The sequence below is a fragment of the Genypterus blacodes genome, unplaced genomic scaffold, assembly GCF_046128005.1.
Source record: "Genypterus blacodes isolate CSIRO-AG114 ecotype Tasmania unplaced genomic scaffold, CSIRO-AGI_Gbla_v1 ptg000085l_1, whole genome shotgun sequence".
NCBI classification, from domain to species: Eukaryota; Metazoa; Chordata; class Actinopteri; order Ophidiiformes; family Ophidiidae; genus Genypterus; species Genypterus blacodes.
The window spans coordinates 519,178-534,825 of NW_027466890.1; the positions used below are offsets into that span (position 1 = coordinate 519,178).

Consider the following 15,648-nt stretch of genomic DNA (forward strand, 5'->3'; position numbering starts at 1 on the left):
AGATTCGCGGAGGAATTTAAGTTAAATATTTTGGTGCGTAATCTAAACTCGCCGTGTGTGCGGCGGTCGTGCGACAGAAGTAGTCTATCCCTGCTTTTTTAAAAAGGGAATATCTCTAAGGGAATAAAGATTTTCCCATGGAGTAGGACAAACATCACAGATAAACACTTGAAAACGGACGCTTCTTCTTTGCCGCCCCGGAAGGCGGCTCCTGCTGGACCGATTCACCGGAGGATGGTAAATGACCAATGGGGAACCATGAACAGCTCTTCTGAACTCGAAGATGGGACTCGGCATAAAAACCAGGTACGTCTCTCTCTCTCTCTCTCGCGCGCGCGCGCGCACACACACACACACACACACACACACACACACACACACACACACACACACACGGGATCAGCTGCGCTACGTCGGCTTCTGAGGAATGGTGCATCCGCATGGTGCAGTGTGTTACTGGATGAGTTTGGGATGTGTGTGTGTGCGTGTGTGTGCGCGCGTCCTGGGGTGAATAATCTCTGCTCGAAACAGTTGTTTCAGATGAGCTTCTCTTGACTCCTCATGCTTGTGTTCCTGTCTATAAGCCAAATCGGAACCTACATGATCCTCTGTTTGTGTTTGTTCTTTGCTGTTCAATCATGTCTGTCGTGTGTGTGTTTAAACGTGTTCAGAGATGAATTAGTATAGTGTTCACATCAGGGGATACATGTCAATGAGGATAGGCCGAGGGTTTGCGCATCTTGGCTGACATTCGGCGCTGCCTTGTCTGGTATTGAGCGTGTTGAAACATATTCCAGGGGTGCAAATGCTCCCGAACTGCACCTCTGTCTAAAAATATGAGCAGAGTAGATACAGTAGATAGAGGAGCGGACGTGCCCCAAAAAGCGTTGCAGTCCGGCGCAAAGCTCACTTTGGATAGGATGGAGGAAGAGGAAGAGGAGGAGGGTGGTGTTGTTCGTCAATATACTTTCACAAGGTCAGTAGCGAGGTTATTGAACGTACTTGGAAGAGTGCATCACAATTTGTGTGCACTAGCGCTCTGTGCGTTATGGCACGGAGGGTAGATTGATCCTCCCAGCATGAAGACATTCAAGGGGGTGAATTGGTTCGGATGCAACATTAATTGAGTTTAGACATGGAAAGAAAAACTTGCAAAACTTCCTCAAAGTTGAATCATGTCTCACGTATAGGCTTGCATACATGTGCCCCCTTTTGAGCTGATGCAGCCTTATGTCAGCTTTATGGGAAACCGAAAGGCATATAAGATTCAAAGGTTTGGAAACACATGAGGAATATTAGGTGCTGCAGGTTTGTATCCAAATCTCACCTGCAGATACGCTCCAGCCAACACAAGTCGCTCTGCCATTCCCAACAAAACAGCTTTATATGATCTGTTATTGCTCCACTCCAAGGCAATTACTGGTGCTAAACCGAATTACATCCTTGAGCCTGCCTATCAATAGAAGTGGTCGCTGACGGTCTGTCTCATTGGGGCTTACTTCACACACCAAGCTACAGCAGATTGAATCAGGTTATAGATTTCTTCTGATACCTTTATGGCAATTTAACAGAGCTTTACATGCGATTTCATGTCGATTATACTACTACATCTGACTTTGTGTCTTTGGAGTCATGGCACAGGTATTTGTCATGGTTGCGTGTAATCCTCTTAAATGCTGAACTGGACCTTTTACGAGGGGATTGCCTAGGTAGGTACAAGGGATACCAACATCATGTCCTGCACTGACATTGTCGTTCATACAGCTAATCTGCCTTTCCGTCCAGTGATGCCATAAGCAGTGATGCAAGTGGATTTGCCTCTTCTCATCACCACTTACGCATGGATCCAGTGTATATCAAGCACATTAACCTCCCCTGGTTTTAACCTAGAAAATGATATTGGCTCTGTGAGATGAGTCACCACTCCAAGCCACCAATCTTGTCAGACAGAAAAGCTTTGGATCACCATAAAAATGTCATCACAAGGCCTATAATAGTGACACTGAGAAGATAAGACATAACAAAAAGGCAAAATATGTCCAGGAAACAAGAGATTTTAGAATATGCAGATGAAAATGCTGCTATCTGTCCCTCTACTCTCTCTTTCTCTTTCTCTTTCTCTTTCTCTTTCACTCTCTCTCTCTCTCTCTCTCTCTCTCTCTCTCTCTCTCTCTCTCTCTCTCTCTCTCTCTCTCTTTCTCTCGCGCTCTCTCTCTCTCTCTCTCTCTCTCTGTGTGTGTGTGGCTGTCTCCCACTGTAATCTTACACAGTAAAGACAAACCTTTATTTCCAACCCGCTGTTATTGACACTGTCATCTCAGACTCAGGGGGAAGTGTAGGGTAAAGACACCTCTCCTGGCCTCTCCTGTTTGTTTTGATATTACAAAACACAACCTAATATTTGTCTGGTAATGCTGCTTTTTCTGTTAGGCTTGGTATCACACAGGGCCTCTTATGACAAAGGGTTGCCAGTTTGCTGAAGTTCACTCAAACGCCCGTCTTCTCCCCTCAACACAATTCAGAATTTTAAAAATGTTATGAAATCTGTTTGCATTTATTCAAACTTTTGGAGTGCAACGTTTAATTTTTTTTTTGTAAATTTAAAGCAAATCTCACTAGGGGTGGGATGACGTGTCATAATGACGTAAGAGTGCTGTGCCAGGTGGAAGCATGCACGCAACCGGAGAACAAGCAGCGGTGAAAAAAAGTCGCCCACAGTCTAAAGTGAAAGCATCGCGGAGCGCTAGTCAAAGTGTGGCCCTGGTGTCTCCGCCCACCAAGCATGATTCACTAGGACAGGGGTGGCGAACTGACCTGCGCCCCCCCCCCCCCCCTTGACTAATCGAAAAAATAATCTGTAGATTAATCGTTAGGTGCAGCCCTGAACCTCACCATCTTTTAGTCACATGAGACCAAGAAATCACCACATGGTGCTCGTGACTGAGTTCAAACGTTGATCAAGGACCTGCATCCTGGCTTTGATGTGATGATGCGACAGGAGCACGAGTAGGCGTTGTGATAATTTAACGAACCACCTGTCTGTCAGATTAGCAATGATCGAAGGAATTATTGGTGGATTCAAACCGATAAATTAACTCAAGGAATCATTCACAGGAGTCATTTACTTACCAATTATACAAACTCTTCAATTTCAGTCACGTGCTTATTCTTTGTTTAATTATGTGACATCACACCTTTCCTGGTAATGAGCACCCACAAACACACGTGAGTTACTTTACAATTTGTGCCGTAACGGGCCCAAAAAATGGCAAGGATGGGCACTTTATTAAATAGCTAATCTTTTGTGAACTCCACTGTTGTGAATCCTTCCCATGCAATTTCTATTCAGCATTTCAGGCCTTTAGACTTCACATGTATTGGATAATACATGAGGATATTTCAGTGGGGAGTTGGAGACTGAACCCTTGAATTTGCACATAGTTGCTGAGGTGATTCACTTGAAAGAAGCAAATGGCTGCTGTAAGTAACAGTGTTTTCAGTGAATGGCCTGAATGAAAATATTCAAGCTGAATTATCAAGTCTTTGTATTGAACAATAAAGGAAATCTTCTTTGTCTTCAGACTGAAGGATGAGGAAAAGGTTGCCAAACTCTTATTAGAGGCCTTGATAACTTTTGATGATTTGCTGAAAGAAAACAATTAATTCACACAAATGATCAAATACTGTGCTGTAAAAATATAGTTGTAAAGATAAACATACATGTATTTTGACATTATACGTATTGATCATGTATCCACTATCTATGCCTGTCTCTTTTTCTGCCTTGGCGCACTGCATGCACTGCATGCACGCACGCAGCAGGTTAGAGCTCACCAGGGCCCAGTGGGGAAGCCCACTCTCAGGGTTGGAGGTGGTAATCAATAGCACTCTGAGGAACTGCAAACTTTCCAAAGCACTGAAAGGGGTATCTGTGTGTGTGTTTGTGTGTACGTGTGTGTGTGGAGAGTGTGTGAATATAGTAGCACAGACTGCAGTTGTACAGTACCTGGCCAGCTCACAAGCTAACACACACAAGATGGAGACAACCCAAAGCTGTGATCATTATTTTCAACAGATGATTGCATGCTGGTTGTTTTCTGCTGTGTTGCCGCTCATCTGTTAGAGGAGACATTCATCTGTGATATAATCTGTCAAATCTTTTCTGCGTGTGACATGTGCAAATCATTAATGAAAAATCAACAAAATAAACTAACTGCCAGACATGCGATAACATCCACACAGAAAACATCATGGAAAAGTTGTTGAAAACCAGAAGGTGCTGTAGATCTTTTAAATTAATAATGATGTTGACTGAAAATCCTGGCGCCACTTTGTAATAAAGCATGAATTATAGATGGTTTATGTATCTCTGCACATATTTATATAATTTATCATATATGGTAAAGTTAAAGTGATCGATGATAATCCAATAAGGCGGAGAACCTTTGGGTTGCCAGGTTGTTAAACTCCGCCGGGCTGGTATATATCCTCCGGCGTTTTGATCTTTTTAGAGCTTTTATTAATCAAAGGACTCCTGTGATGGATCAGAGGCTCCACCACTTTCCACCTGCAGAGCATCAAGACCCACATCAAACTTTTATCAACTTGTACACGAGTGAGATCCTGGCAAGCCAAATGTTGTTCTTAGTAATGGCATATTGCTGATCTGAGTCGAATTAAATTGTTGGTCAGAAAGTATTTTTGAAGCCATTCGTTGCAATTTCCCAAAATGTTTAGAACTCATTAGGTGTGATATAGTTTATTAGACGTTCTTCTTGCTGCAGTTTGCTTCCAGCAGCGTGTAGAAAGGTGTGTGACCGCGTATGTGTATGCGTGACATCAGTTCGGTTTTGTGGATAACGTTGTCAATCTGATGAACCTGCTGAGTTGGCTGGAGGTAGAGACGCTGTGGAGGCCGGAGCAGAGTGGAGCACGGAGAGCTTCCTGGTTCACTGGGCTGTGATTTCCCCTGTGGGGGGTCCCCACTATATGGCAATAGTAGAGCTCTAACGACAAACAGTTCCCCCCTCGCTCTCTCTGTCTCTCTCTCCCTCTCTTTCTGTTGGAAATGGACGTCGTCGAAACTTTTTTAAGAACATCAACTCAAACGACTCACAAGGCCACATTTTGAATGTAGGGCTGGCAAATTCAGTAAAATGTCAGAAAAACGCTGCTGAATTGCTGGTTTATCTTTTCCTGTGTGGCCTTCATCTCTCAACTGCCTGAGCATGTGAAAACTCAAAGACTCATTTCGACTATATACGTAATAACAATATGAAGCGATGAGTGCAGATCGACGGAGAGATCCTCCATCCAAGTCCACGCCATCCTGTCCTTGTTGGTTATGATCAATCGTGTTGACAAAAGTGACAGTTTGCAATTGTGTGTCCGATCACTTGTTTCTCTCAATCCATCGATAGAGGAACAAAAGGGCTCAAACCCTTGAAGAGCTAATGCCAAAAGGAATTCATTGGAAGTATTGTATATTGTTTAATGTACTCAATTACTCTTGTCCCTGTTCAGAGCGTTGTAAATCATTTAAGCATTGCAGATAGTTACACCATTTTGCACAGCTCGGAATGAAATTGTGGTCTCCAGCTGTTTGCCTTTCCCTTGTGCCTCCTGTCTCCCCCGTCTGCATCTGTGTGTGTGTGTGTGTGTGTCGGTGTTATGGGCGTGGCTTCCTCCCTAATCGCTCCAGGCTCCCTCCTGATTACCACTCATTCATCTCACCTGTTCAGCCTGCTCACCTGCCAAGCATTAACTTGACAGCACATGCACTCCCTTCTTCCATCCACTTGCTGCCAGATTGTGAGTGTCTGTTATATTCTAAAGTCTCAATTCATTAAAATAAGTTCTTTGTCTTATACACATGCATTTAATCCAGCAGACTCTGCTCTGTATAACTGGATACATGGGTTGCATTGGAATTAAAAAACAAATGGTTCACCTCACTGTAAGCCCAGCTGCTAGAATGACAGTATAAACATGTGAGAGTGTGTGTTGGTGGATCAAAGTGGTAACGAGCCATTACTGTGTAGTTGTTATGTAAGGAAAAATGGTATTTAGCACAGAAAAATAATGCAGTGCCTTAATGGAAAACGGTATTTGGAGTCATGTTGTGCAGTGCAGGGATCTGCAAGGCTGAAGGTTGTAAATGATGGCAGCCGTCTCTTGTGCTTTTAGCTTTCTTCATCCTCTATCTGCCTTTGTTATCTGACCCTTGCGCCTCTCCCATGTCTCTCCCCCCCCCCCCTTGTTTTCTCTCTTTCTGCATTTTTTGCTGACATGAACAGCGGCGTCTCATTCAATCATCGGGTTTCTTGTAAAGCAAGGTGGCAACAAGGGAGAGAGGGAAACAAGGAGGAGGATGGAAACAGTTAATCGAAAGCGGAAGGGTGCAAATAAGTCAAGAGGCAATGTTAACCAAAATAAACAAAGAGGCAGAGTTATCTTTGAATGAGAATGGGGGAGAAAAAAACAAAAAGGTGGGCTAATGAGCGATAAAGAGCGAGTAGAGTTTGTATACCTTTGAAAAATGAATGCACATAATATTCCAGCTGCTAAAAATCCCATAAAGCCCTAAGAAGGGAGGGAGTGTTATCACATATTCAACCAGACTCATTTTGGTTACACATCACAAGAAATTGCCCCAAAGCATCACCGAAGGCGCTCTAACACTCAAAACAGTGCTTTAATGGAAAGTAATTGCGCCTAATTAATCCATGGTTCTTGGTAATTGAGTTGATTTGAGGTGCAGCACAAACTATTTGAGCTGTGTGTGTGTGTGGCCATACGCGTTCGGCCTCCACTGGTTTAGTCTTGATGTCTTGCGATCTCTGAAGGATGTGAAGAAAGTGAAGCTGAGCAGGGAGCACAGGGGGGACCACAGGGCAAGGTTATACACTACCTCCCAGAGCAATGTATCGACAGATGTGTCAGCAAGCTGACCTGATAGGCAGAGTGTCACAGTAGAAGAGCTAAAAGTGTGTTTGTGTGTGTGTGCGCAAGACTTAGAAGGGGGGAGAGAGAGAGAGAGGGGAGGAAATGGAAGTCTGAGGCATTATATTTCCATCTGCAGGATTCATCCCCTTGCATGCTTGCGTGAATGTGTGTGTGCGTGTGCGCTGTTTTGCCTTATGTGCTCTGAAATCAATAATCCTGAAGGTGAGCGGAAGAGTAAAGGAAAAGGAAAAGAAAATGTTTATTTTCCACCACAATTATTTTTAATTTTAGAGGTTCTGAAATGTCGCCACAATTCTTCCATTAAATTGCCATTTCAAGATGCATCAGAAAAGGCCTTCCGAGAGGCACGGGAGGAAAAGAACTGGGCTTCAAATGATTTACAGTGGAAGAGTGAAGGATGGAAAGGGAGAGAGGGAGGGACTTTGGGCGTGTGTGTTACAGAGTTCAGTCATCTTGATGGACAACTTACCGGGCCCATTCGGCTGACAGATTGGGCTCCATCACCATATCTACAGTGAGAATTGTCCAATTTCCTCCAGGCGATTTCAATCTAAGAGTTTAAGAGCTCCTATTCATGTGACGCCACGCTTTGATCAAGCGGAGATGTGAGATTAGAACACGATCTTGAGCAATAAATGAGTCTTTCTTCAAAAAAAAGAATTGGATCCCAGATCTCACCGGAGTGCACAAACACAACAAATCACATGCCAGCGCACACACACTTAAGGGTACTCCTCTGACTGAGAAAGGCAGCCTCTGAAGAGTAAATAATAAGGGAATTAATTAGACCCTGGAATACAGTGAATAATATATGACAAAAGGGAGGGGGAGTGAAAGTTAATCAACCAATCCATCTAGTCTGGGTTCTGGATTTGGAGTGGCAGAAGACGACTGGATCCAGAGAGCAGGAGGAGGGTGAGAAGGTAAAACTTTAACCTCACGTAAGGCAGCGGAGTCTCGCAAACGTGACGATAAACACCCGGCTAGGCGACGAGCCAGAGACAATTGTGAGTGTGGCATCTGAGATTTACATGGATGGACTTTCCATCACGCCGCAAATCCGGCAAAGACCCCGTGATGGAGCTTTGTTGCTCTGTAACCCTCTTACTTGTGGTCGTCGCTCCAAAATCACATTATTGGCTCTCCTTTGAGCCAAATGGACTCGTTCCCCCAGTAAACCCACTTCATATATTTACCTGCTAATGACTTGGTTAAGCTAACGGAGAAACATAATGGTGTCATCAGGGCCCGAGGCACCATCAGGTGTCTCAAGGTTAATAGCGGCATTAATTGACTGGAAGAACGAAGGCTAAGAAAGCCTCGTTCCCATAAAGAGGGATTCTTCATCAGTGGAGAGGATGCAAATACTCGATATCTGAATCCAGGGGCAGATAGATTCACCGATGGACATTTATGTGCCTGAACCCTTTTCCTGCTGAATTTGCTGATTAGCTCCTCCGCGCTGAGTGTGGGCTGATCATTGAAATCATTGAAATCACCTGAAGTGTCGCCGAAATGAAAACATGTTGCCTCTCGGCTCCGTCGGGGTTTCAGGTCCAAGGTCTGATGTCACGTTTCAGACAACTCACAACTTCAACATTTACGAGTTCCTAAATTGAAAAAAAATGCTACAAAATGGCTGCCAAAGCAGTGGCTCCAACACAGAAACACAAACTTTATAGAAAAGCAGTTTCTCCAACATCAGTCACCATGGCAGTATCTAACGAGTCAAAAAATACAAAAAATGTTTATAATAAATGGGAAATGGACTTTGAATGGAACATGAGACCAGGGTCTGGCTTATGATCACAGCTGGTTTTGCGAATTAGAAACGAGATGGTTAACATGCAGTGAAGGTGCTACCAAGATGGAGAACTGCTGTCGTATCAGGGATCCTGAGGAATGTTTTGGGGGGCAATATTGTTATTTTCACATGGAGCATTTCACAAGTCCTCCCCCGAGCTCCACATCCTCACTCCTCGAGGAATCAGTAAGTTTGTTGTTAGCAAACAATACACAACATAGACGCAACACCACATTTGAGTCGCCGGAAGATACCATTTTTCCCTTTCCGCCGGCTTTCCGCCTGCTAAGCTGAGCCGGACATGTCTCGGATCTACTTTGTACATTGTATCCAAACTGACCCAGAGATAGGAGATTGATATTGATCTTGTCATCCAAACTCCCGACAAATGTATATCTCCCACAAGCACACACACACACAGGACGCTGACATTTAGACAGAGCGAGGCGAGCACAGTAGCAACTAATATCATTAACGACCTCATCAGACCTTGCCAGCGAGCCAACAATACAGCCATTATTGATCTTATTATTTACACCTTTGTTTGACAAGTCTAAAAATCTAACTTTTGTGTGTGCTTGTAAAAGTAAAGGACGACTCAAAAATGAAGCCTTCAATTTGGGTTTGTTTGAAGTGTTGAGGTTCAGGTTCTGACTGAATCCATGTTCAGCATACGCTCCCTGCTATATTACACTGAAAAATGAATTAAAATGGCAGAAGGCGTAATGTCTGCTTGAAAAACAGTTTTCATGTCAAACCACCTGTTTGGGCATTATTGAGCTGAATGGCTTAAAATATAACTGCCGAATTATTCATGCACAGCAAAACAATCAAATTCCCTTTGACAGACACAATATGTTCACTTGCCTGAAACAAAGATCTGATTCTTTATATTATTTCTTTTTACATCTGGGACAAGAGGGGCAAGAGGGATGAGAAACTTAAAGAAATAGGTTATACGAGTGATAGAACGACGAAATAAGTAAGGGAGGATCATTTGAGATGACACACTGATATAAGAGCAAAGCGCGATTAAAGATATAGGACAAAAGCAGACCGTCGCACAAATGACACACAAAGGTTTTTATTGTAGCGCTCCTATTAAACACTTATGAAAAACCAATGGCTAATATATTAACAGACTTTTTCTACCATCATCCATTATTTATTCATCATCAAAAATTCAATCTGGCAGCCTGTGTCATTATTCAGATGTGCCGGGGGAAAGTGGCACATTTGAATAAATGAGAAATTTTAGGGCATACTCCTGTGGCATGCTGTTATTCCCAAAAACTCTTGCGTTGAATGATTCAAGCTCTACATCAATTATAAAAAAAACACTCATAGAACAAGGATTTTGGTAGAATACCATCCCGAGCTCAATCATCTGGAGGAAACATTTACATTACATTATTTTGGCTCTATTTTATTATACATAAGCTCTTCAAATCTGTTAATCTGCATTAAGCTTTTTTATAACGGGATCTAATGATATATTGTGATGTTAAATGTGATCTCCAAACTTGCGGCAGGACATACTGTAGACAAGAGAGTTCATAAATACTATTCAGTTTGTCTCTGGTAAAATTCTGCACCAATTGGCAATACCAAAGTCTGAATTAGATTGGATATATGGAGCAGATTGCCAGCCTGAGGGTTTTCTGCTGATGTTGTGGAACTCTCAGCATGGAGAACAGGACATATTCCTCAGACAAACAAACACACATACACACATACTGTATATCAAACTGTATACACAAACACATGCACATATATAGATTTCCAGTTCAGGATCTGGGCGGCAGTAGCTCAGTCCATAGGGATTCAGCTTGGGAACCGGAGGGTCGCCGGTTCGAGTCCCGTATGGACCAAGTAAGTGAACTGGTTGCTGGTGAGTTGCCAGTTTTCCTCCAGGGCACTGCCAAGGTGCACGTGAGCAAGGCACCAAACCCCCAACTGCTCCATGGGCGCCGTATAATGGCTGCCCTGCCTGCACTGACAAATTTCAATTGCGTGTGATTTGATCGTGATCATGTAATATGACAATAAAAGTATCTTAATCTCTTAATCTTCATCTAATCGTAGTTTCACATCACATTTGGAAGGTGAAGGAGAGTCTATGAGGGAGACCTCTGGCCATTTTACCAAACTTTTACAAACTTTTTCTCACCATGCATTTGAATCCTTAGGTGGCATATATTGTAGTTTTTAGTGATCAAGTGGCCGAGACAAAGCTGTGATGCTTCTTCTTATATTCATTCATACATAAGTGATGCATCACAAAGTCAAAGAGTTTTTCTCAGAGCAAACAGATATCCTTTAATATCAGAATGTGTGAGGGTGGGTGCTGGAGCCCATTTCCTGTCAACATTTCTTGCTATTGTAGTGCTGGCTACTTATGTTACTATGTCCACAAAACAGTCAGCTCTCTCCACCCTAATAATGGTTTCTAAAGGACAGTCAGTTATTATATGCCACAGATTTACGGTTTTCTTCCACATACATTTCCAGACTTTACAGATATTTGATATTACATTACAATTTCACAGCTTCCAATGCACTGCACTGCAGCTATGAGGAGATTATCAAATCAAAGAATGTTAACTCCTTATTTCTCCTTGTGGGGAAAGTACCTTGTACTGTTTGTCTTTTCCAGATTTTTCATTTGGTTCTGTGTGAATGAATGGGGCAGCATACATTTCATACACTCTTGATAAGTGTCTTTTGATCCGTTAGATAAGATGTAAAAACAATCATGGAAGCCCTCAGATCGCACAAGTGTACATACTTATTAGATGAGACTGTCTTTTATCGTTTGCACTGATAATCATTAACAGCCAATTAGTATTTATAGTTCGTCTGGCACCTTTAGTCATATCCTCCTTACAGTTCCGCTGACTAATACGTTAAGTCAGTCAGTCGTGGAGATGATTGATTGAAATAGAGAATGAGAAATATGTGGAAAAGAAGTATAATGGCTGTGAAAAGTGGTGCTAAGGCACAGATCGCCACACAATCACTGATACAGTAAATGTTACTTTGGGAATTTGCATTTGTTTCATATTATATCTTTCTTTAATCCTCTCCATCCATCTATCTATCCATCATTCTAAACCCCATCCTGCGCACACAGAGAAACAAATGAGAGGCCAAAGCACTGTGATTGTACAAACCATAGCACATGGGGGATTTAACTGTGTTTTGACTGTTGCAGTAATGGGAAATAGAATCTGGCAGGCTCCTCACAGGCTTCTATAATGTGCTAACATAAGAAATCAATCAGACTTGCACTATTTCTACAGCCCCACTGCTCGCATTGATTTATTGCAAATGTGTTGAGGATGAAGAGGGAAACTCTTTAGTACTGTGAGGCAGCCTTGTCAGGGGGAGTGGATGGAGGAGGGAAGGATGAAGGGATGATGATGATGGGCGGAGGGAGAGGGAGGTGAGGTGAGGGGCAGTGGGAGGCAGAACCAAAGAGCGGGGGGGCCTTGGTGTTTTGACCATTGCTTTGATAGGCTGACATTGTTCACCTCAGGGTCAATGTGTCTGTCACCATCCAGCTGGGTGGAGAAAATTACATCATGATATATAGATAAAAATATCTTTATAAATATTTATATTCTTTATCTATATATTTTGAAATAGCTGTGATGTTGCTGTGCTGTGGGGTCCAACCTGGTGTGACTGGTTTTAACCTGGTGTGACAGCTGCTGTCAACCTGCAGAGGGGTGGGTCAGAGGTCCCAGAGCCGGCAGTGGTTTTGAATCCCGGCAGTAAACCAACATGATGTATAGACTGCCCCATGCAGTGTTTTGTACTCATTATCAAATATTTCTTTGACTATCTAGCACGTGAAGTGTCCAGAGATAAAGACAAAGTCACATTCTCAGATGCCAAAACACAAACTTAACTTCATGTATATTGTTTTGTCAGATCGTTGGTATTTACAGTGATATGCAACAGAGAAAATCATTAATCATTATCAATTCTCATATTTAGAAGAGCTGCAATCAGATTACATTCCCATTAACGGATTACTAAAATAGTGACTCAATTATGATTTTTTTTTGTATTTATGAATCCCTAATCGCTTTCAGTGTTGCTTGGTAGCTGCCATTTTTCAACCATATGTATTTCACTGTAACATATTTAAAATGTAATCTGAGCCGTGGATGTCGCAGCCTTTTTATATTTACATTCTTGTTTTTTTTCTTTGCTGAAATCATCCTTCTGTCGCCGCTCAATTATGACTCACAGATGTCACGTCGGCTTCGCTGACATGTTTGTCTTTCGAGTTTTGTTTTCGATTTCATACATCTCCAGAGTCAAAAGGCTGTTTGTCCATTTTGAGAGGATGCGTGCTGTGATAGCAGATAGAGAAAGAGCTCCCTGATGGCTCGGTGTATTTAGTATATCACTCTGGAGACGCTGCGGTGGACCGATGGAGATGGGGATTGAAGTGGATTACTGAGATAGGATGACATGACTACTTAGAATGGCATCTTATTTTGTATGACGCTCTGGCAGTGAAACAAATGCAGCTGTGGCAGAGCAGCTGTGCCCTTTACTCTGAGAGGGCTCCAGATGTGGCGAAAGTGATGAAGGGGTTAAAGAGGAGATTAAAACCGTGCTGTACATTGTTAATCCCTAGCACTTTGAGAGGGCAAAGAGGCAAAACTGCCTCCATCCACACGGTCCGGACACGAAGAGGGTGCATCAGTGGCCCTAAAGGGTCAGTCATCGTCATGGCAACAGCTTATTCAGAACAATTATCCGCCATATGCGCCTTGTCACGATTGAAAGTTGCAGAGGGCTAAATCCTGTTCAAAGTGTTCGGAGTGGCTCTGACACACACGCACACACACACACACTCCACACCGCTTATGACGATTACCTGCATCGTTTTTTCTAAGCCGATATTGAGAGATATTTAATGTGACTGCGGCTACATCGCTGTGGCGGGATTTAGATCATGTGTTGCTCAAAATGACAATCTGGAAACTACACTCAACACACTGGCATTGAACAAATAGAGATGAGTTGGTTGCAGACGTGGTAATATTGATAACGCCTTTACAAAAGAGAAAATGCTTCAGAAGATGCAGCACACACACATCCAGTGTTTCTATAAAATCTGTCTTTTTGCGGGGGCAGCTTTAGTGAGTAGAGTTCATTGGTTGCTAGGTGGTCGCCGGATAATTTTAAATGCATACACCTGTGTGCCTGTGTTATTTGTCATAGTTTGAGACTGAAGAAAACATTTTGTGTTCTGTGAATAGGATAATTCCTCACTACCCAGGGAAAGCATAGATTCTGTTGTCTTTAAAAGGATAATGCACCCCTGCTACCGAGAAAGGAAACTCACCCATGAAGTCAACCCTGAAAGTAATAAAATGGAATTATGATTTCAATCAAAATTGTGAGATTCTCGCATTTTCCCCCGTGGCTGAGCGGAAAGGAGAGAAATTATGCTGGTGAGGAAAGGATGCACCCAAGGCTTACAGGAAAAGTATGAAAAACTTTTTGAGTTGGGTTTGTTCTTTACAGCCAAGCCTTCCATTAGGAGTCTAGACATTTAAACTCATCACTGCGGTTCTCCCGTAGGAGTTACACAGAGAAATACTTCATTTTTCAAAAAGCTCCGTTCATAGCCGCACCCTGGGAAAAGCAGGGACAAGGTGTAAAGTGGTTTATCCATTATAGTGGATCATTTATTCTGCCATGTTGTTGCATGTGAGAAAAGTTGTTTAGGGTGTGATTTCTCACTGTCTGCACGCTTACTGTCCTATTAAAGAGAAATGCCAAATCCACCTTTCAAAAGCCAATATATCTTTAATTAAGAAAAAGTTCTTCATCACAACAATGTGTTCAATAGTAAAACTGTTATCATTCTTTATCAAACGCCTTCGATGTGTCTTCCTGACAAGTGCAACTTTCAGCAAATCCTCACCGAGCCATCCTTGAGGTTTGTGGAAAGTTTGTGCTTGTATTTGCGTAATTGTTTATCCCGTTATGATGTGGCGAGGGCACTGGGAACCCAAAAGGTCGCTTAACCAGCTTTCAGAACACCCGTGACACCCAAGTCCTGGGTTGCCGCAAGCTGTCAGGCTGCGTGAGACACGCCGTGATACCCGTTGTCCCTGATCAAATTTGTCAGATTATGCCAGCCTGAATCATAGGGTGCCGCTGCTGCCGACACATTTAGAAGAGAGCCCGGATATGTTCAGACAAGGCACTTAGGCTTAAACACCAATTAAGCCCTGTGCTCTACTTACATCTGTGCTCTATTAGATTGTCACCCATCACTATTAGGAGACACTAGGAGCCCTCTGGCATTCCGGAAAAAAATAATTACATTCTTTCAGCATCATAATTACTGTCTTTAAAGTGTTTCTTTCCAACACTAACAAAGCACACTCTTACGTTTCCTTCCTCTCTGCTCAAGCTCTGCCACTCTCGCCTCGTGTCTGTTGTCTCTCCAGACACTAATGAAGTGGTTTAATCTTGTGACTCCAGAGAAATTGTCAGCAGACAGCCGCATTAATTAAGTTTTCCCTGTTGAAGTTTTAAAATGTCCGCACGCCCTCAATAAGGGACCAACGTGAAAACGTCTCAGCGCCCAGACGTAGATTTGGAGGGATTTGAATGGCTTTATTAATTAGATAAACACAGTTCCATAAGAATGCCTTGATTTCCCATTAGCAAATTTTCAATCAATTGAACGAGTTGGTATAAATCTCTTCCAATCATGAGTCTTTTCTGGTGTAATCCTCCCACAGGAGCTGACATTAAGATTGGTTTTGCTCGGGTGATTGCCTGATGCTGTTCTGTTGACATTGCAGAGGAAAATGCGATGAAAGTATCTACCTTTTGTT

The 15,648-nt window shown here is 42.7% G+C and overlaps 1 protein-coding gene across 2 annotated transcripts in view; it reads left to right on the plus strand.

The window, feature by feature from the left end:
* The first annotated feature begins 234 nt into the window (after positions 1-234).
* Positions 235-15,648, plus strand: part of fibcd1b (fibrinogen C domain containing 1b) — a 99,647-nt gene continuing 84,233 nt past the window's right edge. For both annotated transcript variants that reach the window (XM_076158741.1, XM_076158742.1), the window contains exon 1: positions 235-306. In XM_076158741.1, the coding sequence (XP_076014856.1) occupies positions 235-306 (72 nt within the window). The remainder of the gene's footprint in view (positions 307-15,648) is intronic.